The 26315-nt window shown below is 52.1% G+C and overlaps 1 protein-coding gene across 1 annotated transcript; it reads left to right on the top strand.

Annotated features, from left to right (window-relative positions):
* The first annotated feature begins 258 nt into the window (after positions 1–258).
* Positions 259–24475, top strand: LOC132380561 (transketolase-like). The gene is made up of 14 exons (XM_059949460.1): positions 259–437; positions 5066–5183; positions 6923–7036; positions 9338–9435; positions 10099–10290; positions 11264–11391; positions 12532–12725; positions 14176–14340; positions 16888–17044; positions 17255–17385; positions 20047–20130; positions 22450–22546; positions 23850–23969; positions 24132–24475. The coding sequence occupies exons 1-14, from the start codon at positions 337–339 to the stop codon at positions 24302–24304; spliced, it is 1872 nt and encodes a 623-aa protein (XP_059805443.1). The 5' UTR covers positions 259–336; the 3' UTR covers positions 24305–24475.
* The last annotated feature ends 1840 nt before the right edge of the window (positions 24476–26315 follow it).

Consider the following 26315-nt stretch of genomic DNA (forward strand, 5'->3'; position numbering starts at 1 on the left):
GAACGGAGGAACTGTGCAGATGGCTTCCGTGGGCGATCCCTGTCCTGTGCTGCGGTGCGTTATTGCGACAGGGACCAGGAGGAACTGAAAGCCGAGCGGTGGAGACGGGACACAGGCATTCTTTGTCCTCCTGCCCCCGAAACAAATTGTGCAAAGTCAGCCTGGGCGGGGCGAGAGGGAGCGGGGCAGCGGCAACGGGCGGGGCTAGGAAGGGGGCAAAGCCTTCTTTCGTGGTGGCTGGGCCAATCGGGGCGGATGGTGCGAGCGGGGCTCCGCCTCTTCGGGAGATTTCCAGCGGTGGGGAGCGCGGCCGAGTGGACAGACCGACCGACAGACATGGAGGTGCAGTGCGATAGCGAGAGCCTGCAGGCGCTGCGGGATGTGGCCAACCGGCTCCGCGTCCTCTCCATCCGCGCTACCTGCGCCTCCAACTCCGGGTGAGTCCCTCCCTGCACATCACCCAGCCTCCCACCATTCTCTCTCTTCCTCATTCCTCCCCTTCTACCTCTCTCTTCTATCCCCTCACTCACTCCGCTCTATCTCCCCCCTCTTATTATGGTCTGCCCTCCCCTCTTTACCCATGCCCCGCTTTACTCTTATCTCTCTCTCTCTCTCATATGGTGCCTGTCTCTCTCTCTCCCTCTGTCTGTCTCTCTCACTCCTTCTGTTTGTCTCTCTCTCTCCCTCTGACTGTCTCTCTCACTCCTTCTGTCTGTCTCTCTCTCTCCCTCTGTCTGTCTCTCTCACTCTCTGTCTGTCTCTCTCTCTCCTTCTATCTGTCTGTCTCTCCCTCTCTGTCTGTCTCTCGCTGATTCTGTTCACGTTTACTGCCGCCGCACGCTTTGCATCGCCGGCGCGGTGCTTACGTCCTCCCTCCCTCCCTCCCCACCCCCAACTCACTCATCCTCCTGAGGAACTCCCTCGCACCGTGGGGAGAGGAAGCGATATGTGCGAGCGGGGTGGGGAAGGGTTGCACAACGAGTCGGGTCTCTCTCCTGCGCACATTCCTGCACAGGGACCCGAGAAGGCAGCCGAGGCAGGTGGTAGAAGAAACTCCTCGGGGCGGTGGGGGGGGGGGGGGGAGACACGATGTGCCTCTCTACTCCCCCCTCCAGCCTTTTCACTGTGGAGAGTGGGGGTTGGTGAAGGTTTAAACCAGCATGGCGAGTCGCTTACCCTGAAACTCTTGTTAGGCCGCATTTACCACTCTCAGTGTGGAAGAACAACATTTCATACATAGCTTTCAACCTCATGGCCTGAACATTTCCTCTTCTCCCACCCCCGTTCCTCCTCTTCAATTCCCCACTCTGGCCTCCTTGCCTCTTTTTCTCACATGGCTATCACTACTCCAGGGACCCCTCTCCTCTCCTCTCCAGTCCTTAACCTTTCCCAACCACCTGGCTTCACCTATCACCTTCCAGCTATCCTCCTTCCCCTCTCCACCCCCAACTTTCCATTCTGGCATCTCTCTCCCCCCCCCCCCCTTCCTTTCCAGTCCTGAAGAAGGCCCTTGGCCCAAGACATCCACTCCCTCTTTACTTCCCTAGATGCCACCTGACCTGCTGAGATACATTCAGTTCTGGTCGCCTCCATTGCAGGAAGAGTTCGGGGGCTTTGGAGAGGATGCAAAAGAGGTTCAGCAGGATGCTGCCTGCATTAGGAGGGCAGACAGATTTGGGTTTTTTTCTGAAGCAGTGGAGGCTGAAGTGATCAGGTTTGGAAAATTATTAAGGTGTAGGTATTGTGAATAGCTGGGGTCATCCCATATTCCGGGGTCAGACACAGAGTGAAACCCCCTCCACACCGTCATCACACATTCCTGGGGTCAGACACAGAGTGAAGCTCCCTCCACACCGTCCCATCACACACTCCCGGGGTCAGACACAGAGCGAAGCTCCCTCCACACCGTCCCATCACACACTCCCAGGGTCAGCCACAGAGTGAAACTCCCTCCACACCGTCCCATCACACACTCCCGGGGTCAGACACAGAGTGTAACTCCCTCCACACTGTCCCATCACACACTCCCGGGGTCAGACACAGAGTGTAACTCCCTCCACACCGTCCCATCACACACTCCCGGGGTCAGACACAGAGTGTAACTCCCTCCACACCATCCCATCACACACTCCCGGGGTCAGACACAGAGTGTAACTCCCTCCACACCGTCCCATCACACACTCCCGGGGTCAGACACAGAGTGTAACTCCCTCCACACCGTCCCATCACACACTCCCGGGGTCAGACACAGAGTGTAACTCCCTCCACACTGTCCCATCACACACTCCTCTCACTGGTAAACCCCATTAACTGTCAGTAACACTCAGTGTTGGCAGACTCTCTAACCATGCCCTGTACGTTCTCAGCAAATCACTGATATACTGTAGATATAAGGCCACCCCTTATTCTGTACTCCAAGGAATAAAGTCCCAGCCTGTCCAAACTCTCTCCATAACTCAGTCCCTCGAGTCCTGGCAACATCCTCCGTAAATCTCCTCAGCACTCTTTCCAGCTCAATGGCATCTTTCCTAAAGCAGGGTGACTGGAACTGAGCACATTACAGCAAGTGTGGCCTCGCCAATGTCTTGTTCAACTGCAACATGACATTCCAACTCCTGTACTTGGTACCCTGACGGATAAAGGCCAGCAGGCCAAACACCATCACCGCCTTATCTACCTGCGATGCCTCTTTCACAGAACTCTGTACCCATACCCTGGGGTCCCTCTATTCTGCAACTCTTAGCTGGGGCTCAATGTCCTACCTGCATTGGTCTTCCTGCTACCCGTTGTACCTAATGAAGTGGCTTCTGAGCGAATGCTAAATACAGGTCACTATCCACAACAGTGCAAAAAAAAATACTGACCGAATCTATATGAAATTAAAATGTTCCCATCTCTATCCAGATACCGTCCCTATTAGATACCTCAATTCTACCGAAAAAGTGGCCACTGGGTGTGTTCGTGGTCTTCTGCTGCTGGAGCTCATCCACCTCGAGGTTTGACGTGTTGTGTGTACAGAGATGCTCTCCTGCACACCACTGTTGTAACGTGTGGTTGTTTGAGTTACTGTCACCTTCCTGTCAGCTTGAACTGGTCTGGCCATTCTCCTCTGACCTCTCTCATTATCGAGGCGTTTTCACCCACAGAACTGGCGCTCGCTGGATTTTTTTTTAGTTTTTCACACCATTCTCTGTAAACTCTAGAGACTGTTGTGCGTGAAAATCCCAGGAGATCAGCAGTTTCTGAGATACTCAGACCACCCCATCTGACACCAACAATCATTCCAAGGACAAAGTCACTTGGATCACATTTCTCCCCACTCCCCCCCCCATTCTGTTTGGGCTGAACAACTGAACCTCTTGATGTGTCTGGATGCTTATTGAGTTGCTGCCATATGATTGGCAGATTAGCTAACAAACGAGGGAATCTGTAGACGCTGGAAATTCGAGCAACACACACAAAATGCTGGAGAAACTCAGCAGGCCGGGTAGCATCTATGGGGGGGGGGGGGAAATACATGGCAGAAGTTCCGGAGAATTAATGTACAGGGCGCGGAGGCTGGTGGAGTGGTAGGTGAGGACAAGAGGAACCCTGTCCCTGGTGGGGTGTCGGGAGGATGGGTGAGACCCGACGTGTGTGAAATGGAAGAGATGTGGTTGAGGGCAGTATTGATGGTGGAAGAAAGGAAGCCCATTTCTTAGAAAAAGGAGGACATCTCCTTCGATCTAGAATGAAAAGCTTCATCCTGTGATCAGATGCAGTGGAGGCGGAGGAACTGAGAGAAGGGGATGAAATTTTTACGAGTAACAGGGTGGGAAGAGGTGTAGACCAGGTAGCTGTGGGAGTCCCTGGGTTTTTAATGGACATCAGTCTCCAGAGACAGAGATTGAGAAAGGAGAGGGATGTGTCAGAGATGGACCGGGTAAATTTGAGGGCAGGGTGGAAATGGGAGGCAAAATGGATGAAATTGGCAAGTTCCGCTGGGTGCGGTTGATGTGGCGCAGGAGAAGTACAGTATGGAACATAGACTGTTCAGCATAGCCCACAAACAGGCAGGGCCCACGGCTACATCTTCTGCTTGAAGGAAGTGGGAGGGGCCAAAGGAGAAACAATTGAGAGTGAGGACAAGTTCCACGAGACAGAGAGAAATTGGTTGGGTCTGGTGTCCGGAAAGAAACTGAGAGCTTTGAGGCCTTCCCGGTGAATAAGGATTGGACATCCATAGTGAAAATAACTTGAAATCATTGAGAACTTTTGAAGGAGGTGGCTGATTAGGTATTTACATTAATGAGCAGGTGTAGCTAATAAAGTGGTCACTGACTATATTCTGGAAATAATAGGGGTGGCTTTGGGAGGGGGGAGGGTCCTTCTGGGTGATTCTAGAGTTGGGGGGGGTCTCTGTCTCAGATGGAAGCTGTGGGAGGGTGGGATGGGGAAAGATCCTGTCTGGAGAGTGGGCATCTCTCTTGCGAGTCGAGACTGGGAGCCCTTCTGAGGGTGACAAGATGGATTTGGGAGGGTGGGTGGTATCGGGGTTACGGGCTGGGTGGGGCAGGGGGAGAGCATGGGGCACAGGGAGGTAAGTTGGGGGGGTTGGGAGGATGAGAGGGTGTTTGGAGTGGGAGAGGGAGAGATGGGGGTTATGGGAGTAATTGGAGGGGTTTGGATAGAGGGATGGGGTGGAGAGGGAAGGTGGGGAGGTTAAGTAAGGTGGGGGAGGTTGGGGAAGGTCATGGGCAGGGGGAACTGCAGTTTTGGGGGGAAGGAAGGTTAATGAAGGGGGGAGTCGGGGAAAAGGGACTGTAGCTGGAAGGAGATGGGAAGGAAGATTTGAAGAATGGAAATGAAAATCGTGGGAGGGGTGGGGGTGTGTGACTATTCCCATTCGGGAAGGTAGTTCTGGGGCCTACACAGACACGTGCTGGAGGGACGTTTGGGGTGAGGCTGATTGATATGAGAGCTGACCCCTCGCTCCCCCTCACCGACACTTGTGGTGGAGGGAGGTTTGCAGTGAGCTGCTGGACTGATTTAAGAGCTGACCTTTCTCTCTCTTGCCCCCTCACAGACACCCGACCTCGTGCTGCAGCGCGGCCGAGATCCTCTCTGTCCTGTTCTTCCGCGTGATGCGTTACCGGCCGGACCAGCCTCGCGACCCCAGCTCTGACCGCTTCGTGCTCTCCAAGGTACGGGGGTAGAGGGAGGGCTTCTCGGGGCGATCGTTCTGTCTCGCTGCCTCCCTCCCGCCTTGTTCTGCCTCTCCCCGTTCTGCGTCTCTTCTCTCCCCGACCAGTCCCATCCTTACTCATCACAGCACGGTCCGGTACGACAATTCACATGTGCAGGAATATAATTTACTGATGCACCGTAGAAAGCATCCTGTTGTGGACATAAGAAACTACAGAGAGTTGTGGACATGGCTCAGCCCAGCACTGAAACCATCCACGGCCTCTGTCTACTCTTCCTGCTGTCTTAGAGCAGCTAGAGCAATCAAAGACCTCCAACCCACCCCGGACTTTCCCTCTTTGACCCTCTACCATAGAAAACCCTAAAAGCATGTACGTACCAGCACGCTTCTGCCCCACTGTTATAAAACTATAGAACGGACAGATCTTTATGATCTCGTTATGATCTTGCACCTTATTGTCAAGCTGCACTGCACTCTCTCTGCAACTGTGATGCATTCTGTTATTGTTTTACCTCAGTGCTCTGATCGGTGTGCAAGACAAGTTTTTCCACTGTATCTGTGACAATAATAATTCCATTTCTTATCACTCATTCTCCCTCACTTGAACCCTCTTCCCTCCTATGGAGCAGAAGATACAAAAGCCTGAAGGCATTTACCATCAGGCTCCTCGTGTTGTCTGACGTGGGTGATTATGATCTTTCCATGACCATGATTGTTCTTGGCAAATTCTTGCACAGGACAGGTTTGCCATTGCTGCCTGGGCAATGTTGGACTCTGTCTTGTTTAATATTTTTAAGAGATTTATACTTTTTAACAAACTCAAGTATTTTTCCCACTCACTGGCAGAAAGTGGTAATAGTAGCTAAACTAACTGTTCATCGCCTTTCCCATTTTTCATTGGCCAAGTATTAGCACATTACCTGTGTGATGTAATTGTTTTAATTATGTAGCCTATTAACTAGTTAATCTAAGGAATTTCTCAAAGTGATTTTTCAGAAATGCTGTCTTTATTCTTTTGTCGCTGTACCTCTCAGCATTGTTTCTCAGCTCTTTACTGAGTTTGCTTCGCATTTGTATATTCGTTTGTAAACTGAAATCTTAGAGTTAAGAGTACTTGTCATTCTTGGCTCCTGGAAGGATCGGAAATTGAGCAGAGGTTCAACAGCAGTGTCTCCAAAAGACTGGAATCGATGCTCTGCAGAGTCAGTGGTCGCATAACCAGGACTTGTGATATGCACCAGCTGCTCGTATGATCTGTTTCCCTGGCTTCACAACACCCTTTCGAGGGACTAAGTAGGTGCTACCCCTTGCCCGAGGGTGCCCTGCGGGCTAGCGGAGGATAGGAGTGCCTTACACCTCCTTTGGTAGAGACATATCTCCACCCTGCCACCAGAGTGAAGAACAGCTTTCACCCCACTGTTTTGAAAAAACTATTGCTGGTATGCTAAAAGATCTCCCAGCCCGCCTCATGGTGGCCCTCGCATCTCACTGTCTATCTGCAGTGCACTTTCCCTGACTGTGACACTCTATTCTGCAGTCTGTTCACCCTCTGTACCGCCTCGATGTACTGACATACAGACTGATCTCTTCCTGTGCTGTGCCATTATGTGAAGGGCTAGTAGGCCAGAGAGGGATCAATGGCCTCTTTACGCTGAGTGGGTCCCCCAGCTGTTGGACTGGGAGCAGAGGGTGTGATGGTGAGTGACTGTGTGCGTCTCTGTCTCTGTCTGGCCCCAGGGACATGCGGCGCCCATCCTGTACGCCGTGTGGGCGGAGGCCGGCTACCTGAAGGAAGATGAGCTGCTGAACCTGAGGAAGAAGGGATGCCTGCTGGAGGGGCACCCTACCCCGGTAACTCTGCAAGGGGCGGGGGAGTCGGGGGCAGGGAGGGAGGGAGGCAAAAGACAGGTCGCGATAGGCCGGTTAGCCTGACAGCAGAGGTTGGCAGGATGTTGGAGTAGGAGGCCATTTATTCCATGGTTGATTTATTATCCCTCTCAAACCCGTTCCCCTGCCTTCTCCCTGTATATTTGACACCCTGACTAATCAAGAGCCTATCACTACTTTAAATATTTCCGATGACTTGGCCTGCACAGCAGTCTGTGGCAATGAATTCCACAGATTCACTACTCTCTGGCCCAAGAAATTCCTCCTCATCTCTGTTCTAGTGGGATGTTCTTCCATTCTGAGGCTGTGCCCTCTGGTTCCAGACTCCCCCACGATATGAAACATCCTCTCCACGTCCATTCAATCAAGGTCTTCCAAAACTCGATGAGATTCCACCCCCCCTCCCAATTCTTCTAAACTCTAGTGAGTACAAGCCCAGAACCATCAAACACTCCTCGTACGTTAACCCTTTCATTCCCAGAATGATTCTTCTGAACCCCCCCCACCCTCCAATGTCAGCACTTTTCTTCCTTGGACCAGGGGCCCGAGACTGCTCACGATACTCCAAGTGTGGTCTGACCAAAGCCCTGTAAAGCCTCAGGGTTAAAGGTGCGGTTTCAGGGTACCGGAAGGCTCGTGATAAGATGGGCCAAAGTCAGCATGGTTTCCTTGTGGGGGAAAATCTGTTGGAACTCTTTCGGGAAATAGCAGGCAGGATACAGAGTCAGTGGATGTTTTGGAAGGCCTTTAGAAAGCCGCTGCACATGAGGTTACTTAAGATGGAGTCCATGTTATGACAGGACAGACGCTGGCATGGATACAGCACTGTCTGATAGACAGGAGGAAACACTGGGAATGAAGGGGGCCTCTTCCCGTTAGCTGCCAGTGATTAGTGATGTTCTGGAAGAGTCTGTGTTGGGACCGCTGCTTTTCACGTTATATGTCAGTGACTTGGATGACGGAATTGATGGCGTTGAGGACAGGTTTGTGGGTGATAAGATAGGTGGAGGGGCAGGTTGAGGAAGCAGGGAGACTGCAGAAGGACTTGGACAGATTAGGAACATGGGTGAAGAACTGGCAGACGGATTACATTGTATGTGAGTGTATGATTATGCACTTTGGTATAAGAAATAAAGGCATGTGGTATTTTCTAAATGGTGAGCAAATTCAGAAATTTAGGACTAAAGGGACTTGGGAGTCCTTGTGTGGGATTCTCAAAAGCAGGGGTTCCCAGTATTTTTTCATGGCATGGACCAGTACTGGGTCCATGGACCCCAGATTGGGAATCCCTGCCTTAAAGGTTAACCTGGAGGTTGAGATGGAGGCGAAGGAGGCAAATGCAATGTTAGCATCACTTTGAGAGGACTAGAGTATAAAAGCAGGGATGTAATGCTGAGTCAGATCGCACTTGGGAGTATTGTCAGCAGCTTCGGGCCCCTTACCTAATAAAGGATGTGCAGGCGTTGGAGAGAGTCCAGAGGAGGTTCACGAGAATTATCCCTGGAATGAAAGGGTTAATGTGAGGACTCTGGGCCTGCACTCGCAGAATGAGGGGGATGGAATATCATTGAAACCAGCTGATTACTGAACGGCCGAGATAGAGTGGATGTGGAAAGGATGCTTCCGATAGAGTGGGGAGTCTAAGATCAGACGGCACAGACTCGGATGGAAAGAATATCCTTTTAGAACAAAGATGGGGAGGAATCTCTTTAACTGGAGGGCAATGAATCAGTGGAATTTGTTGCCACAGACGGCTGTGGAGGTTGGTGAGGGGGTCAAAAATAGGAGAATGGGGTTGAGAGGGAAAATAAATAAGTCATGATTGAATGATGGAGAAGACTCGATGGGCTGAATGGCCTAATTCTGCTCCTTATGGATGGGAGGGGTGGGGCCAAAGTGAAGGAAGTTGAAAGTCTGATGACTGATCGATGAGGGGGAGGGTCTGATGATGGGTTGGGGGAGGATCCAATAGATGGTTGGAACAAGGTAAGGGGCAGCAACCGTGGGGTTGGTGGGAGGAAGATAGGACAGGGTTGATAGTTGTGGTGGGGAAGGAGTTAAGGGGAGTATCTAGGGAGGGATAGGGTCAAGTAGTTGAAGGGGGGGTGGGTGCACAGGGGGCTCAGAGTGGTGGGCGAAGGGGCTGAACTGGAAGGATCCTGTGCTGAATTCGGCTGCTGCCAGTCTGGGATTTTGCCTTGCAGGGGAGGGGCGGGGTAGGCCACCTGCCCCCTCTCTCACACTGGGTCTCCTTTCTGTTTGCAGAAGCTGCCCTTTGTGGACGTGGCAACGGGGTCGTTGGGTCAGGGGCTGGGGGCGGCCTGCGGCATGGCCTACACCGGCAAGCACTTTGACCGGGCCAGGTACGTCTCTCCTCCGCCCATGGGTGAACCTTTCCCGCCTCTCCAGCTTAATGTCGGCCCTCCCGTGCCACGGTGAGGGGACGCTTGGGATGGAGGAGCAACACGGTACATTCCATCTGGGTAGCCTCTAACCTGGTGGCATTAATTTCGACTTTCCACTTAGGGTAAAAAAAAATTCTTGCACCCCCTTCCCCACCTTCTTATTCTGGCATCTTCCCCCCTCGCTTTCCAGTCATGAAGAAATGTTGATTTTATTCATTTCCAGAGATGCTGCCTGACCTGCTGAGTTCCTCCAGCGTTTTGTGTGTTGCTTAATGCGATCCTTCATATAGCTGGGTGACCAGACCTGCACACGGTACTCTGAGTGACATCTCGTACAGCTGTAACATAATGTCCCGACACCTCTACTGAACGCGAACTGTGCCAAACGTCACGTTCACTGCCCTGTCCATCTGAGAACTATGCTCCTGTTCTGCAGTAGTCAACATCCTTCGTGTGACGGTCCTACCCTCCTTTGTCTTCCCAAAATACACGTAAACGCCACCTGCTGCCTCATGCTCCAACTCTCCCTGATCTCTGCCTTCTGCCAGCTAGGCAGTCGCCGTCTTGTCCGGTATTGGTGTCCTGGGGCTGATGGGATCCCTCTCTCTTTCTCATCCCAAGCTACCGGGTGTTCTGCCTGATCGGGGACGGGGAGGCTTCAGAAGGGGCCATATGGGAGGCCATGGCTTTCGCGTCCTTCTACCAGCTGGACAACCTGGTGGCCATCTTCGACGTCAATCGGCTGGGGCAGAGCGAGCCCGCACCCTTGGAGCACCAGGTGGAAGTCTTCCACAAGCGCTGTGAGGCCTTTGGGTGAGTCAGCTGTGGGTGGTGTGACCAGATCCTAAGGTTTATTGATTATGGACTGTGCCTTTAAAAAGAGAGAGAGAGTGTGCCAGTGATTCAGAGAGAGGAACTGAGCAGCTCGTGAGTCGCTTTGGTGATGGATGGGCGAAGCTATGTACTGGATAGCTGGCGTTCAGCATGTTTGGATATATACACGAGATCACCTGGCTTTCCAGTAGACACAGAAGAAAGGGACACTGGATGAGCTTTGAGTGCCCACGGAAGGGTGGGTTTTGAGGATCGATCGGGAGCATCAATCAATGGCATGCAGTGTGGAAAAGGGGTGACCTGTGGAAAGCTATCAGTGTTTTTAACCTTCGCCTGGATTGATAGCTTTACCGCGTGATGACGGTACCCTTCGTGTGGTCACATTCGGTGACCTTAAAAGGTTTTCGGAGGACAACGGTAAGATAGATGGCATCGGCTTACTTGGATAACAAATTCATTCTCTCCCCCTCTTAACTCAATATCACAAACTGAACTGACTTTCTTTATATACCATCGTAAGACTGTATCACTTACCACCTAAGCTTGAAGATGTTTGGGTTTTATATTGACACACTTATCTATGCATAAGCTCTGCTAACCTGTTTGATTTATCTGGTTTTATTTTACTATGTTATGTACTTGCTCATAAATTAGTGTTTGTTAATAGCAAAACCAGACTCCAGGTGTGTTCCATTTCTGCTGGTTCTTTTAACCCGTTACAGGGTACGTAACAAAATTGGGGGCTCATCCGAGATTTGAACCTCTTTTTAAGGCACAGTCCATAATGAATAAACCTTAGGATCTCGTCACAGTGGGGTTTGTTTGCGGGGGGGGGGGGGGTGGGATATATGGATGACTGAGACGCTGATGAGATGAGATGAGTGTGACGCTCGGGGTGAAGGGGGTTGGAAGATGGAAGACTGACCCTCTGCTTGTGCCCCGGCCCCCGCAGCTGGAACACTCACGTGGTGGACGGACATGACATCGAGCAGCTGTGCCGCGCTCTGGGACCGGAAGGGAGGGTCCCTGGCTGCCCCACCGCCATTGTGGCCAAGACCTACAAGGGCCGAGGGATCAAAGGTGAGTGGCCCCTGGCCCCCTTCCTGAGGTTACTGCCCCATCTCAGCTCACTCACCCTCCCCATATCACCTCTTCCTGCCTTGGCTCCTCCCCTCATGATCACCCATTTCTGGCCCCTGGCCCCGACCCTGCAGACTGCCGTAACCCATATCACAGTGGGGCCCCCCCCCCCCAGCTGCTCTGCCCCTTGTCACGACCCTGCCTTAATGGATGCCCCACCCCTTACCTAAGTGGCCACACCATTTCATTTTCTTCACCTCTTACTCCTGCACTTGACCTACTATTGGCCTTGGGGGAGCCCCCCCATACACATAGCCTCTTCTACACTTTTGGTCCAGGCCCCACTCCCTCTTGTTCTAACCTCAGGAGGTCACGGAGTGACCACTCCGCTGCACATCAACGGCTCCTCAGTAGAGATCGTTGAGAGCACCAAATTTCTTGGAGTTCGCCCGGCGGAGAATCTCAGCTGGTCCCTCAACACCAGCTGCATTGCCAAGAAAGCCCAGCAGTGTCTCTACTTTCTGCGAAGGCTGAGGAAAGTCCATCTCCCACCCCCCATCCTCACCACATTCTGCAGGGGTTGTATTGAGAGCATCCTGAGCAGCTGCATCTCTGCCTGGTTCGGAAATTGCATCATCTCGGATCGCAAAACCCTGCAGCGGATAGTGAGGTCAGCTGAGAAGATCTCTCTTCCCACCATTACGGACATTTACACTACACGCTGCATCCGCAAAGGAAACAGCATTATGAAGGACCCCACGCACCCCTCATACAATCCCTTCTCTCTCCTGGGCTCTCAGAACCAGACTACGTAACAGTTTCTTCCCCCAAGCTATCAGACCCCTCAATACCCAGAGCCTGGACTGACACCAGCTTAACTGCCCTCCATTGTGCCTATTGTCTTGTTTATTATTTATTATAATGCCTGCACTGTTTTGTACACTTTATGCAGTCCTGGGTAGGTCTGTAGTCTAGATTTTCTGATGCTTTACGTAGTTCAGTCTAGTTTTTGTACTGTGTCATGTAACACCATGGTCCCGAAAAACATTATCCCATTTTTACTGTGGACTGCACCAGCAGTTATGGTCGAAATGACAATAAAAGGTGACTTGACTTAACTTGAAATCCCTGACCCCACAGGAGTGGAAGACATGGAAAACTGGCATGGGAAGCCGATTCCCACGGACCGGTCCAAGGCGGTCATTGAGGACATCCAGAGCCAGGTCCAGGGCCTGGCCGCCCCCACCCCACCCTCTCCCACCGACACCGTCCCCCCCGCCGACCTCTCGGAGATCAAGATGCCCTCACCCTGCGGCTACAAGCTGGGGGATAAGGTACGTGCTCGTGAACTGCGATATGAGTCCTACAGCACAGATGCAGGCTCTTCAGTCCATCTAGACTGAGCTGACCAGGACTGTTATCAAAGCTGTTCCCTTTGGCCCTCTTTAAACCAGGGGCTCCCAATCTTATTACCATGGTCCAATACCATTAAGCAAGGGGTCCATGGACCCCAGTTTTGGAACCCCTATTCTAAATCTTTTCTATTCATGTGCCTGCCTCAACCACCTCCTCTGGCAGCTCGTTACTTATATAAACCACCCTCTGGGTGAAAGTATTGCCCCTCAAGTTTCCTTTAAATAAATCCCCTGTCACCTTTAACCTTTTCCCTCTAGTTCCTGATTCCCCTACCTTGCGGGAAAGAAGAGGTGAAGGCACGTGACCTGTGCCCTTCCGGGATTTTGCTGTTCAATCGTTTTGTTATGTGCCGTGTCGTATGATGTGGGTGATCACAGTCTTTCCATGAGTATGATTGTCCTTGGGGAAAATTTTTCTCCAGAAGGGGTTTGCCATTGTCTTCTGGGCAGGGTCTTTACAAGACGGGTGACCCCGGCCATTATTAATACTCTTCAGAGATTGTCTGCCTGGCGTCAGTGGTCGCATCACCAGGACTTGTGATCCGAACTGGCTGCTCGTACGACCGCTAACCACCTGCTCCCATGACTTCACATGGTCCTGATTCAGGGGGCTAAGCAGGTGCTACACCTTGCCCAAGGGTAACCTGCAGGCTGGTGGAGGGGAGGAGCACCTTCTGCCTTTGGTAGAGACCCCACCCCACCACCCATGGAGTTTTATACCCTCCTCTAGGTCGACCTTCAGTTTGCTGCACTGCAGTGAATAAAGTCCTAACCTACGCGGTTTCCTGTGATAATTCAGTCCCTCAAGTCCCAGCACCATCCTCTTAAATCTGCTGTGCTCTCTTTCCAGCTTAATGACATATTTTCTACTGCAGAGCAACCAGAACTGAACAGAATATTCAAAGTGTGGCCTTTGTTCAACTGCAATGTAACATCCCAACTCCTGTACTCAGTGCCTGAAGTGCCAAACACTTTCTACCTGTGACACTACTTCCAGGGAATTGTGCGCCTGTACCCCTAGGACTGAACATTCACTGTGGAAGTCCTACCCTCATTTGTCTTCCCAAACTGTTAACACCTTGCATTTATTAGAATTAAACTCCATCTGCCATCAATGGGCCCGTTTTCCCAGCTAATTGGAATCTCTCTGTAAATCCTGAAAACTATTCACTGCCAACGATAGTCCTGACGAAGGGTCTTGGCCCGAAACGTCGACAGTGCTTCTCCCTATAGATGCTGCCTAGCCTGTGTGTGTCACTGCCAACGAAAGTTACTTTAATGTCATCTGCACACTTACCAATCGCACCTTGTTCTTCCTCATCCACTTTGCTGAATCCTGCGTTGGTCTGCTTGTTATCTCTCTCTCCAGATTGCCACGCGCAAGGCGTACGGCCAGGCGCTGGCCAAGCTGGGGCGCGCCAGCCCCCGAGTGGTCGCGCTCGACGGCGACACCAAGAACTCCACCTTCTCCGACCTCTTCCGCAAGGAACACCCGGAGCGCTTCGTGGAGTGCTACATCGCAGAGCAGAACATGGTGAGTGTCGCCGGCCCCTTGCTTAGGGTGGGCGGGGGACGACATCTCCAACTGCCCTTCCCAAACTTCCCCAGCCTTCCCTGGCCAAGGGCAACAGGCACAGGGAAGCACCATCCTCTCGCTCCCACCCAAAGTCCAGCCGGCCATTCCCTCATCGGGTCTAAATCCCACAACTCCCTCCCCTGATGGGACAGTGAGAACGCCTTCCCTAAATGGACTGTGGTGTGGGGGTGGGGGGGAGAGAAGCATGTGAGATGAATGCTGGCCTCTTGCATGCGTCTGAAAGAGCCTGCCTGCACCCTAGAACCAGGAAGGAGATGGACGGGCAGAAGGGCCTTTTGTCGTGTTAGTGGTTGGGTGGTCTGTTTTATGATTGAGAGGGAGGTTCAGCGGAATCAAAGAGCAGATTATGAACTCAGAAAGAGGAAATCGGAAGTCTGTGAATCAGTCTTCATCAGGGGATCAGAAGTGGAGAGGATCAAAAGTTTTAAACTCCTTGACATTTATCATATTTATTTCATTTCATGATGCAGTGCAGTTGGTGGAGGCTCTTCCGGCCTTTTTGCCACCCCACCACCCTGATTAACCCTAACCTAATCACGGAACAACTTATAATGTCCAATTAATCTACTGGGTACATCATTGGACCATGGGAGGAAACCAGAATGCCCAAGGGGATAGCCATGCCCTTCATGGAGAGAACATACAGAGACTCTTTAGAGAACGGCGCAGGACTTGAAGTCCGGATTCCGGAACGCCTTGAGCTGTAACAGCATCACAGTAACCTCTACACTGCCGTGGTGCCCGAAGGCATCAGAGGGCCTGCCTCCTTCTCAGCAGTTTGCGTAGATTCGGCACGTCATCAAAAACTTTTGGCAAACCTCTGTAGTGGCACGGTGGATGCCCAGGAATGGAGAAGCTTCTAGAAAGCACGGCAGCTTAGCAGCGAGCGGAATGGTTTATCGGCGTTCAATTCCCGCTGCTGGCCGTAAGAGTTTGCTGTTACCTATGACCTCCAGGCTCCTGACTTCACTCGCCTCAACTCTGCACTGATTCTTTGACCTACGGTCTGATTTTTGAAGTCTTCTTACAACTCGTGTTCTCGCTATTTTTTTTTATTTGGATAGCTTGTCATTTTTTTTTACACAATGGTTATTTGACCCGATGAAGATCTTGTCCCAAAATGTGTATACACTTCCGGAGATGCCGCCTGGCCTGCTGAATTCCTTCAGCGCGTGCATGTGTGTTGCTGGGGTCTTTGTTTATGTAAATTCTTTTGTATTTTGTGGTTTTCCTGTGACTGCCTGTAGGAAAATGACTCTCAGACTTGTGTTTCCATCCTCCATCCTGATCAAAAAGGCACAACAGCGCCTTTATTTCCTGCGGAGCATCAGGAAAGCTCGCCTCTGTCCCAGGATACTGACGGACTTTTACCGCTGTACCATTGAGAGCAAACTCACCAACTGCATATCAGTGTGGTATGGCAATTGTCCCGTATCAGATCGCAAAGCACTCCGGAGCGGGTGGTGAAAACTACCCAGTGGATTATCGGCACCCAATTGCCCACCGTTCAGAACATCTACCATAAACGCTGCCCGGGCAGGGCGAAAAGCATGATCTAGGATGCATCTCACCCTAACCATGGACTTTTTACTCTCCTCTCATCCGGTAGGCGCTACAGGAGCCTCCACTCCTGCACCAGCAGGCTCAGGAAGAGCTTCTTCCCTGAGGCTGTGACCCTGCTGAACCTCACATCACAGCGCTAAGCAGTATTGCACCCATATTGGACTGACTCAGTACTTTTATATTTGTGTGCTGTAGCACTTGCTTTTTATTCACAGTTATTTTGTAAATAACACTACCCTTTGCATATCGGGTTAGATGCTAACTGCATTTCATTGGTTTTGTATCTGTACTTGGCACCGTGACAATAAAGTTGAATCTAATATACAGACCTTCTAATTACAGTCGGAGTACATGTCTGAAATCAGTCCACATGTATCGTGGAATCAGGAACTGGGACGATGGACAGAAGGGTCTTTTGTACGGCCCATTCATGGTTGAGTGGTATTAATTTTTGGGAGGCAGCTGGAGTTGCACAGGGATTGGTGGAGTCAGTTACTGAACTGAAGGGTCTTGGCCCGAAACGTCAACTCTTTTCCATCGATGCTGCCTGGCCTGCTGAGGTGTGTCCGTCTGTCCGTCCGAAGAGGGTGCAGAGCAGATTTACCAGAATGTTGCCTGGGTCGGAGAGCGTGGCTTTTCTCTTTGGCGTGTACAAGAGGCAGAGATCGAGTGGACAGCTGGAGATTTATTCCAAGGGTGGAAGTGGCTGAGGCTAGAAGGCATAAATTTGGAAGTGTAGGGAAATGTGCGTGCTAGAGGCAGATACATGTGGAAAATTTAAGCGCTATCCTAGGCACGTGGACAGTAGAAAAATGGAGGGCTTTGTGTGAGGGAAAGGGTGAAGGGCTGTCATAACACCATGGGCCGAAGGGGCTTTACTGTTCTATGTAACCCATTCTCCCTCCTTGCCCCATCCCGCAGATCAGTGTGGCAGTCGGCTGCGCCACCCGCGACCGGACCGTGCCCTTTGCCAGCACCTTCGCGGCCTTTCTGTCCCGCGGCTACGACCAGATCCGAATGGCGGCCATCTCTCAGAGCAACGTCAACCTGTCTGGCTCGCACTGCGGCATCTCCATTGGTGAGTACAGCCACCTCCCTGCCCTGACCGGAACGGGGGGGGGGGGGGGGGCAGTCATTACCCCTCTCCTGCAACACTGCAAAGATTTCCTGTGTTGGGGGGAGTCGGCCTACGGTTATGATGATCTTGGTTTGATTCATTGATTCTTTTCTCTCTCTTTCTTCCTCACCTATCCCTTTTCTTTCTTTCCTCCCTCTCTCTACCTCCCAGGTGAGGACGGGCCCTCCCAGATGGCCCTAGAGGATATCGCAATGTTCCGGGCCATCCCTACCTCCACTGTCTTCTATCCTAGTGACGCGGTGTCCACGGAACGAGCCGTCGAACTGGCGGCCAACACCCAGGTAACCAGGACCCCTCCGCACACCCTCCCGGTAATGCACAGTGCCACTCATTCGGTCCGAATGGGGGGGGGTTCTCGCCTGTGTGTTGAAGGATGTGCAGGCAATGGAGAGAGGGCAGAAGAGACCCCGGGCTGCTGGGCGGAATGTATCCCCATGGTCATCGGGGAGGCCAGATGGGCTCCGTTTGTCCCCTGCCTGTGGGGACACCGGACTATAAACGAGATGCTGGAAATCCTGAGCAACACTCGCACAAAGCTGGAGGGGCTCAGCAGCGTCTATGAGGCTGCGGAGTAAACATTTGGGGTTCCGGGCCAAGACCCTCGTTATCAGGACCGGACTGGAAAGGAAGGGGGCAGTGGGTCCTCCACTTGTCTCACCTTCCAGCCTCCATTCCTCCTCCCACCTTCTAATTCTAGCATCTGCCGCCTCCCTTTCCAGCCCTGAAGAGTGGTCATGGCCCAAAACTGTTTACTCCTCTCCACAGAGGCTGCCTGACTGGCCGAGTTCCTCCAGCATTTCGCAGTTGACCTTGTGAGAGGGGTCCCTCCACTGGTTGGGGTCAACCCTGGATACCGCGCCCTGTCTTTGTAACACGCAAGCCAGGGCAGTACGGTATGGGGAGCAAGGCATCGTCCGCGTAACAAGCTCTCCCCTCCATGCAGCTGATGCTGGCAAAGGAACAGCAGAGACCGATGCAGGTCAGCACCAGAATTGCCGCAGGATTTGCCAGTCAGCGTTGAACTCCATGTTGGACTGCAGCTCCAAGTGGGGCTTTCTCCCGAAGCCTTCCCCGTGCGTGGGGATAGCCGCGAGGCAGCGGAGGCTTGAGTTCAGAGTTTTCCTCCTGGATGAGCTGACTGACGAGCCTCGTCTGCCCGAAGCAACGGTATCAGTAACCCACCTTTGCCCCTTCTGTCAGTAGAAACGGTTGCACTGGGTTCTGTAGCTAAGCCACACGAGCCAGACTTGGTTGTCAGAGGCTATTTGAGACACACGCCATTAGGAGCATTTCATACAGAGTGGGAGCTTCTCCCCAACTGCCAACCTGGAACTTCCAACTCTATTAGTTCTCTGGCAGTCGGAGTTGCCAGTCAATGGTGAACCCGATGCTCCAGACTTTTCGTTTGGTTTTGCCCCTGGTCTTCATGTACCCTTAAGAGGAACCTACCTTATTTGCTCTTTAAAAATCACGACAATCGTAGGTGGGGTTGGTTTCTGAAGGTTGTTACAGCCGGGGATGGTAATGGGGATAAGCTTCCCCACAACCTATTAACGTTCCCAATGGCGTGCCTCTCAAAAAGCCTTTGATAACCAAGGCCAGCTCCTGGCTTAGCTACCAAGCCTGTTGGAACTATTTCTACTGGCAGGAAAAGGGGCAAAGACACCTTAAAATCAATTGCCTCGGGCAGGTGGGGTTCCTCAACTGTTCGACAGCTCATCTTGGAGGAGGAAAACTCTGATCTCAAGCCGCCGCTGTCTTGTGTCTGTATCCTCTCACGGGGAAGGCTTCGGGAGTAAACACAGAAAGGGGGAGAATCTGGACCTGGAATCTCCGGGACTGAGCTCAACGCTGACTGGCAACTCCTGCGACATTGTTGGTGCCGAGCTGTATCAGTCTCGGCCATTCCTTTGGATTTATCAGCTGCGTGGAGAGGGGGAGGCTGCTGCACGGGAAACGGCTTGCTCTCCAATATCGTACTGCCCTGGCTTGGGTATCTAAAGATGCGGCATCCATGGAGGACCCTGGCCAACGGAGGGTAGTCTTTTTCTCCTCAGTCAGGGTGCAAAGAGGAATTGGCTGACAGGAATAGCAGGAGAATTCCTGCAGGAAGTTACGTTCTTCAAGAAGTGCAGGTACTGGAGAGGGGGCAGGTTAATCATTACCCAATGCCTCTCTGTTGCTTCCCACTCCTGCCCCTGGCCCTTCCCCTTTTCCCAATTCCCCTCTCCATTCTCCCATTTGCCTCTCCTTGCCCTCTTCCCACTCAGTCCACAATAGACCCACATCAGTCAAGTTTATCATCACACATCTGTCATGAAACTTGTTTTTGTGGCATCGGTACAGTGCAATACGTAAAATTACTACAGCACTGTGCAAAAATCTTGGGCGCTCTCTCTCTTATATAAATAAAACAGTACTGTAGGTAGGTACAATGAATGCACCCAATCCTCTCCCTAGGGGAGGTTTAGTATGAATCTGAGGGGCAACTTTTTCACCCAGAGGTGGTCTGTATGTGGAACGAGCAGCCCGAGGAAGTGGTTGAGGCAGGTCCATGAACAACATTTAAAAGATGCCTGGACAGGTTCATGGATGGGGAAGTGCAGAGGGATAGGGGGCAAGTGGGATGAGCACAGATAGGCATTGTGGTCGGCTTAGACAAGATGGGCTGCAGGGCCTGTTCCTGAACTCTGCCCCTCTGTGACTTGGTGGACTGGATCCGCTAGCCCTGGCGGCGTTTTCCATCGAAGCCGAGATGTCGGCGCGAGCCCAGAGAGGAGGGAGGGTGGACGGGGCTCGTCTCGTTGGCAGGAACTGTTTCTGCTGCTGAATGGACTCCGGTGCAATGGTACTGGCGGATCGGGAGCGGCTACCAGGTCCTGTGCTCCTCGTCCTGGTATCTCCATCACCACCCTTTCTCTGTGTCTCTCTCCCTCCCCCAGGGTATCTGCTTCATTAGAACCAGCCGCCCGGACACCCCCGTCATCTACGCCAGCGAGGAGACCTTCGCCGTTGGCAAGGCCAAGGTGAGTAGTCGGGGTGGGAGGGAAATCGGTCGATGGTGGGGATGCTGTGCTTCACGGGGCGCGTGTCGGTGCCTGGGAGTTAACTGGCTTACCACTGTCATGTCTGCTGGGGTAGAGCGAAGCTCTGTTCGGTGTAGCAGCCGTACAAGTGAGTTCATCGTACCAGGCCGTCGAGGCAGGCCGAGGGAAAAGCAAGAACAGAGCGCAGAATAAAGTGTCACAGTCAGAGAGAGAGTGCAGTGCGGGCAAACAGTGAGGTACAAGGGCCAGGGTGAGGTCGAGAGTCCATCTTACAGGGCGATCATTCAATAGTTTGGTAAAACGGTCCTTGAGCCTGGTGGGCTTTCAGGCTTTTGTATCTTCTGCCTGATGGCAGAGGGGAGAAGTGAGAACATCTGTGGTGGGGAGCATTTTCTGGTAGCCCCCCTTCACCATTCCCCATCAACTTTCCCTCCCTCCTCACCTTATCTCCCTGCCTGCTCATCAGCTCCTCGGTAGAGATCGCAAAGAGCACCAAATTTCCTGGTGTTCACCTGACGGAGAATCTCACCTGGTCCCTCACACCAGCTCCATAGCAAAGAAAGCCCAGCAGCGTCTCTACTTTCTGCGAAGGCTGAGGAAAGTCCATCTCCCACCCCCCATCCTCATTACATTCTACAGGGGTTGTATTGAGAGCATCCTGAGCAGCTGCATCACTGCCTGGTTCGGGAATTGCACCATCTCGGATCGCAAGACCCTGCAGTGGATAGTGAGGTCACCTGAGAAAATCATCGGGGTCTCTCTTTTCACCATTACAGACATTTACACTACACGCTGCATCTGCAAAGCAAACAGCATTATGAAGGACCCCACGCACCCTTCATACAAACTCTTCTCCCTCCTGCCGGCTGGGAAAAGTCACTGGAGCATTCGGGCTCTCACGACCAGACTATGTAACAGTTTCTTCCCACAAGCTATCAGACACCTCAATACCCAGAGCCTGGACTGACACCAACTTATTGCCCTATTGTCTTGTTTATTATTTATTGTAATGCCTGCATGGTTTTGTGCACTTTATGCAGTCCTGGGTAGGTCTGTAGTCTAGTTTCTTTCTGTGTTGTTTTACATAGTTCAGTGTAGTTTTTGTACTGTTTCATGTAACACCATGGTCCTGAAAAACGTTGTCTTGTTTTTACTGTGTACTGTACCAGCAGTTATGCTCGAAATGACGATTAAAAAGTGACTTGACTTGGTGCTCCTCCCTCTCCCCCTTTTACTTCCATGACCTTCAGTCCTCTAGCAGACTCTCCCCCCACCCCCCCCCAGCCCGGAATCTCATCCACCAATCAACTTCCCAGCTCTTTATTTCACCCCTCCTGGTTTCACCTATCACTTGGTGTTTCTCTCTCCCCTCCCCTCACTTTTTAACTCTACTCCTCAGCTTTATTTCCTACAGTCCTGCGAAGGGTTTCGGCCCGAAACATCGACTGTACACTGCCTCGTAGTTGCTACCCGGCCTGCTGAGTTCCTCCAGCATTTTGTGCGGGTGTGTGTGTGTGTGTGTGACTGCCCAATTTAACGCTAGCCTAATCACAGGACGACTTACAATGACCAATTAACCTACCAACCGGTACGTCTTTGGACTGTGGGAGGAAACTGGAGCACCCGGAGGAAACCTACGCGGTCGCGGGGAGAGCATGCAAACTCCTCACAGGCAGCGGTGGGAATTGAACCTGGGTCGCTGATACTGGAAAGCGTCGTGCTGACCACTACGCTACCTTACTGCTGTGGCGGCCTCGGTCAAGCAGATGCCATAATCAAGTAGTGATGCAACTACAGAGGATGGTTTCTGTGGTGCAGCAATGAAACCGTGTTGGTTAGGGTTTATGGAGAGGGGTTGAATTATTTTTTTTAAGCCAGCTGAGGAAGAAGAGACATTGGTTGAAGTTCCTTGGCTCTGGTTGGAGGAGGACAGGTTGACTAATAAAAACTTGAAACCATCAACCCTCTCGATCTTCAATCGAGAAAGGATCTTGAGTTGTTCAGCGTCCCCCCTCAAGGGGGGGGACCAACTCTTTAGTTTGACCATGAGGGAAAGTTTGTGGTCATGATACCACATCAGTGGGCTCCCTCTCTCCCTCCTGTACTCCGAATCATCGTTATTTGAGATGTGGCCCTTTGCGGTGTGGAGCGGGACCTGGCCTCGCAGTCGTGAGTGTACAGGGAGTAGAGTGGGATCTCGGGGTGCAATCTTGTGGAGCACCGGTGCTGGGGGCGTTGCTGTATTTCCTTACTGGACTGCTTATTGAGATGGGTGTTGCTGCTCTTTCCCCTGCGCAGGTGGTCTTGCAGTCGGACGCGGACAAGGTCCTGGTCATCGGGGCTGGCATCACCCTCCACGAAGCCCTGACTGCGGCCAAACAGCTGGCGGGAGAAGGTGAGAACCCGAAACCCGTGCCCACAACCCCAAAACTGCTGTCTGTTGCTCACTGCGTCCCGGTCCTGCCCCAGATACCCCTTGTGTCTCTTCTCTCGCCCCCACCTATCTCCCCTTCCAGGAGCATCTGTATTCCCCACCACAGTTCATAGAACAGGCTATTTGGCCCATCATGATGCCAAATCCAATTAAATCTCTGCCTGACCAAGGTGCAGCTCTGTGTAAATCTTGAGTATTCACGTGTTTACCTTGCCCCCATTGTGTCTGCCCCTACTGACATCCCCGGGGGCAGCCACCACTCCTCCCGGTAATAAATTTGCCCCGCACAACTCCTTGCCCTTAAATTAATAAATTCTAGTATTGGGACATTGAAGCTTTTCTCCCCCAAAACTTGTGTATATCTGGCTCAGGAATCCCCCTGGTTTTAACCCTAGCCTAATCACAGGACAATTTACAGTGAGCAATTAACCTACTAACCGGTGTGTCTTTGGACTGTGGGAGGAAACCCAAGCGGTCACGGGAGAACGTACAACAGGCAGTGGCGGGAACTGAACCTGGTACTGTTAACCAGTATACGATTGCACCCACCATCGCAGCTACTCTGTGCATTCCTGTCTACACAAAGTGCGCAGACGCTGAAAATCCACCCACCTGCTTAAACTCAGCGAGACAGCTTCCAACGACTCGGCCACTGACTTCCATGGACGTGGAGTTCCTCCAGCGGTTTGCACGTGGTGCTCTGCACGAGCCCATTTGGTTTCCCATCAGCCCACAACTGCTCCGGAGAGAATAAAGTGAGAGGAGATTTTTGAAATCCCCTTTCCTCCATCCACCTCTCCCTGTAGCTCACACCCTTTAATCCAGGCAGCATCCCGGTGGGACCAGCTGAGGTTTGTACATCCATCCGGGAAAGGGGGTGACCAACATTGGGCACATTAAACCGAACTTTTCCACAGCATCTCTGTGACTCAGGGGCCCGGACGGCAATAAGCCTTTGCTGTGCCACGCCCATGTTTGCTCTCCCTGTGTCGCCGTGGGCTCTGATGAATTTGCAGGAGCTTAATTGCTCCACCTATGTGGAGCATGTGAGTGGCAGAATAATGGGGGGGGGGGGTCTCATTAATGAGATTGTGGGGGAATGAAATGAGAGATCGTGGGCCACCAGGGACTGGGTGTGCTGTAGCACCAGTTTCGAGGCCCTGGAATCCTTCGGTTCAGCAGGTTGGCTGACTTTCCCTCCATTTTGCTCGTGTTATTACTCCCCCTACCCCACCCCTCACTCTCTGCTTCACCCGTTCTCCAGGAATCGGAGTGCGTGTCCTCGACCCCTTCACCATCAAGCCGCTGGACGTGGCCACCGTCGTCTCTAACGCACGGGCGGTCGGCGGGAGAGTGATCACCGTGGAGGACCACTACCCCGAAGGTACCCGTCGGTGGGGACCCCTGCCTCTGCTGGGGGGTGGGGAGGGAGGTGGAGATGTGGGGTGTGGGGTCGGGGAAGGGGCAAGAGGTGAGGAGTTGCACTACGCTGAGGGCGCGTCCTCAAACTAAAACATCTCCCCTTCCCCTTCTCTCCCCCCAACAGGTGGTCTTGGGGAAGCCGTCTTCTCTGCTGCCTGCACAGACCCCAGCATCCGGGTGCGCCAGCTGGCGGTGCGGGGAGTGGCCTGGAGCGGGAAGCCGGCGGAACTGCTAGCCGCGTTTGGAATTGACGCCGGATCGATCGCCACTGCCGTCCGCTCCTTCCTGGCCAACTGACACCTCCCCCTCCACGCGGTCTGGTCCCATCGTCCTTCTCCTGAAACATTCCAATGAAACGGTGACCAATCCGGGGCCCTCGCTTCCCTCTCCCTGCTCCCGATCCCGTCACCCCGACGAGAGCCCCTGTGATCAAAGTCATGAAGGAACAAATAAACCTTGACGTCTCTACTGCAGTTGTGTCGGCTGGATCCTTCTCCCCAGTTTCCCTTCGGGAACGTCTGCAATCCTTCCCCAAGCCCGCCGGAATACCGTTGTGGAATGGGCTGATTCCAGGCAAGACCCACGCTGGGCAACTCCACTACACGGTCTGGGTTGGACAGCTCTTTGATCTGGCGGCATTCAGGGCTTCCTTCGTTGTGTCAGTAGCTCGGTTTTCACTCCTGTCAGTTCATGGTGGTGTCAGGAGCACCGTCACACTCAGCTGGAGAGGGACTCCTCATTGCCATTTCTGTTTTACTAGTGAGGGATTTTGGCCCTGAGCCGAACCCCCGATCCTGGAGGACCGGCGGACCTCTTTAGTCCGTCCTCTACTCTTTGACCCGCTTGGCATGGGTGACCCTACCGAGAGCTAAACCAAGAAGCCCTGACTCCAGCCAGAGGCAGGCAAGCCTCTGAACCATGACGAGGTCCGTGATCTTACCGGGTGTTACGCTCCAGGTGGTGTCACTCGGGATCTAAGGAACTCGGAAGCCTCTCCATGACGAGGCGACAATCCTTGGAGAAGAGGTGCAGTAGGTACTCGTGTAGTAAACCTCTGACCTCCAAAAGCATTAGACGTGAAGAGAGTATGCTTGAGGTTTGAAGGAGAGGAAAGCTTGCTAAAGCTAATAACTTTATTAATGAGTGGTATTCTTGCATAAGAATGTAAGAAATAGGGGCAGGAGTCGGCCTTCTGGCCCGACGAGCCTGCTCTGCCATTCAATAAGATTATGGCTGATCTGGCTGTGAAATCATCTCCACCTCCTTGCCTTTTTCCCCCCATAATTCTCAATTCCCCTACAATGCAAAAATCTATTCAACCTGGTCTTACATATATTCACTGAGGTTGTCTCCACTGCTTCACTGGGCAGAGAATTCCACAGAGTCACCACTCTCTGGGAAAAGCAGTTTCTCCTCAACTCCGTCCTAAATCTACTCCCCTGAATCTTGAGGCTGTGTCTCCAAGTTCTAGTCTCACCTACCAGTGGAAACTACTTTTTTTAAAAAAAACAACTTGCCCCTCAATCTGCTTTGAAATTACCCCCTCTCACTTTAGATGCATGCCCTATGGTATACGACCTTTCAACCCTGGAGGGAAAAGGATACTGTCTGTGTGTCGCAATCTTATAAAAATCTATCAGGCCTCTGCTGCTGGAGAAAACGATCCAAGTTCGTCCAACCACTCCTTGCAGCTCGTGCCCTCTAAGCCAGGCAACGTCTTGGTGAACCTCCTCTGCAAGGTCTCCAAAGCCCTGATTGACATCGTTCCTGTAATGGGTTGTATGCAATTATCCAGATGCAGACTAACTAGAGTTTTATAATGCTGCTACAGAAATCTCTCCCTAGTTATTCTCTTGCTTGTAATGTTAATGCCTTGGGATGAGCGTTTAATCCTACTTGCCAAGGTCTCTCCCGGCTTTCCAAATTCGCTTCTTGAGTTTCTTTCTAGCTTTTTCTATTTGGAGAACTAATTAAACTGATAGTGATTTAAATGCCTGCTCTATTGATGTTTGGACTGGGGAGAAAGGAACTGTCTATCCTTTCTCTGCTTCTCATGGTAGTTCTTCTCAGTGGCCACTTTATTGGTTGGTAGGATTGGAACCCAGCTGTTGTAGCCGACCCATATCAAGGTTTGGTATGTAGAACATTCAGGGATGCTCCTCTGCACAGCACCCTTGTAATGCACGGTTATTTGATTTACTGTCACTTTCCAGTCATCTCGAAACAGTCTGACCCGTCACTTTAATGAGTTTTTTTAATCACCCATGGAACTGCCACTCACTGGATATTTAAAAAAATCTTACCATGC

The sequence above is a fragment of the Hypanus sabinus genome, chromosome 24 (genome assembly GCF_030144855.1).
Source record: "Hypanus sabinus isolate sHypSab1 chromosome 24, sHypSab1.hap1, whole genome shotgun sequence".
NCBI classification, from domain to species: domain Eukaryota; kingdom Metazoa; phylum Chordata; class Chondrichthyes; order Myliobatiformes; family Dasyatidae; genus Hypanus; species Hypanus sabinus.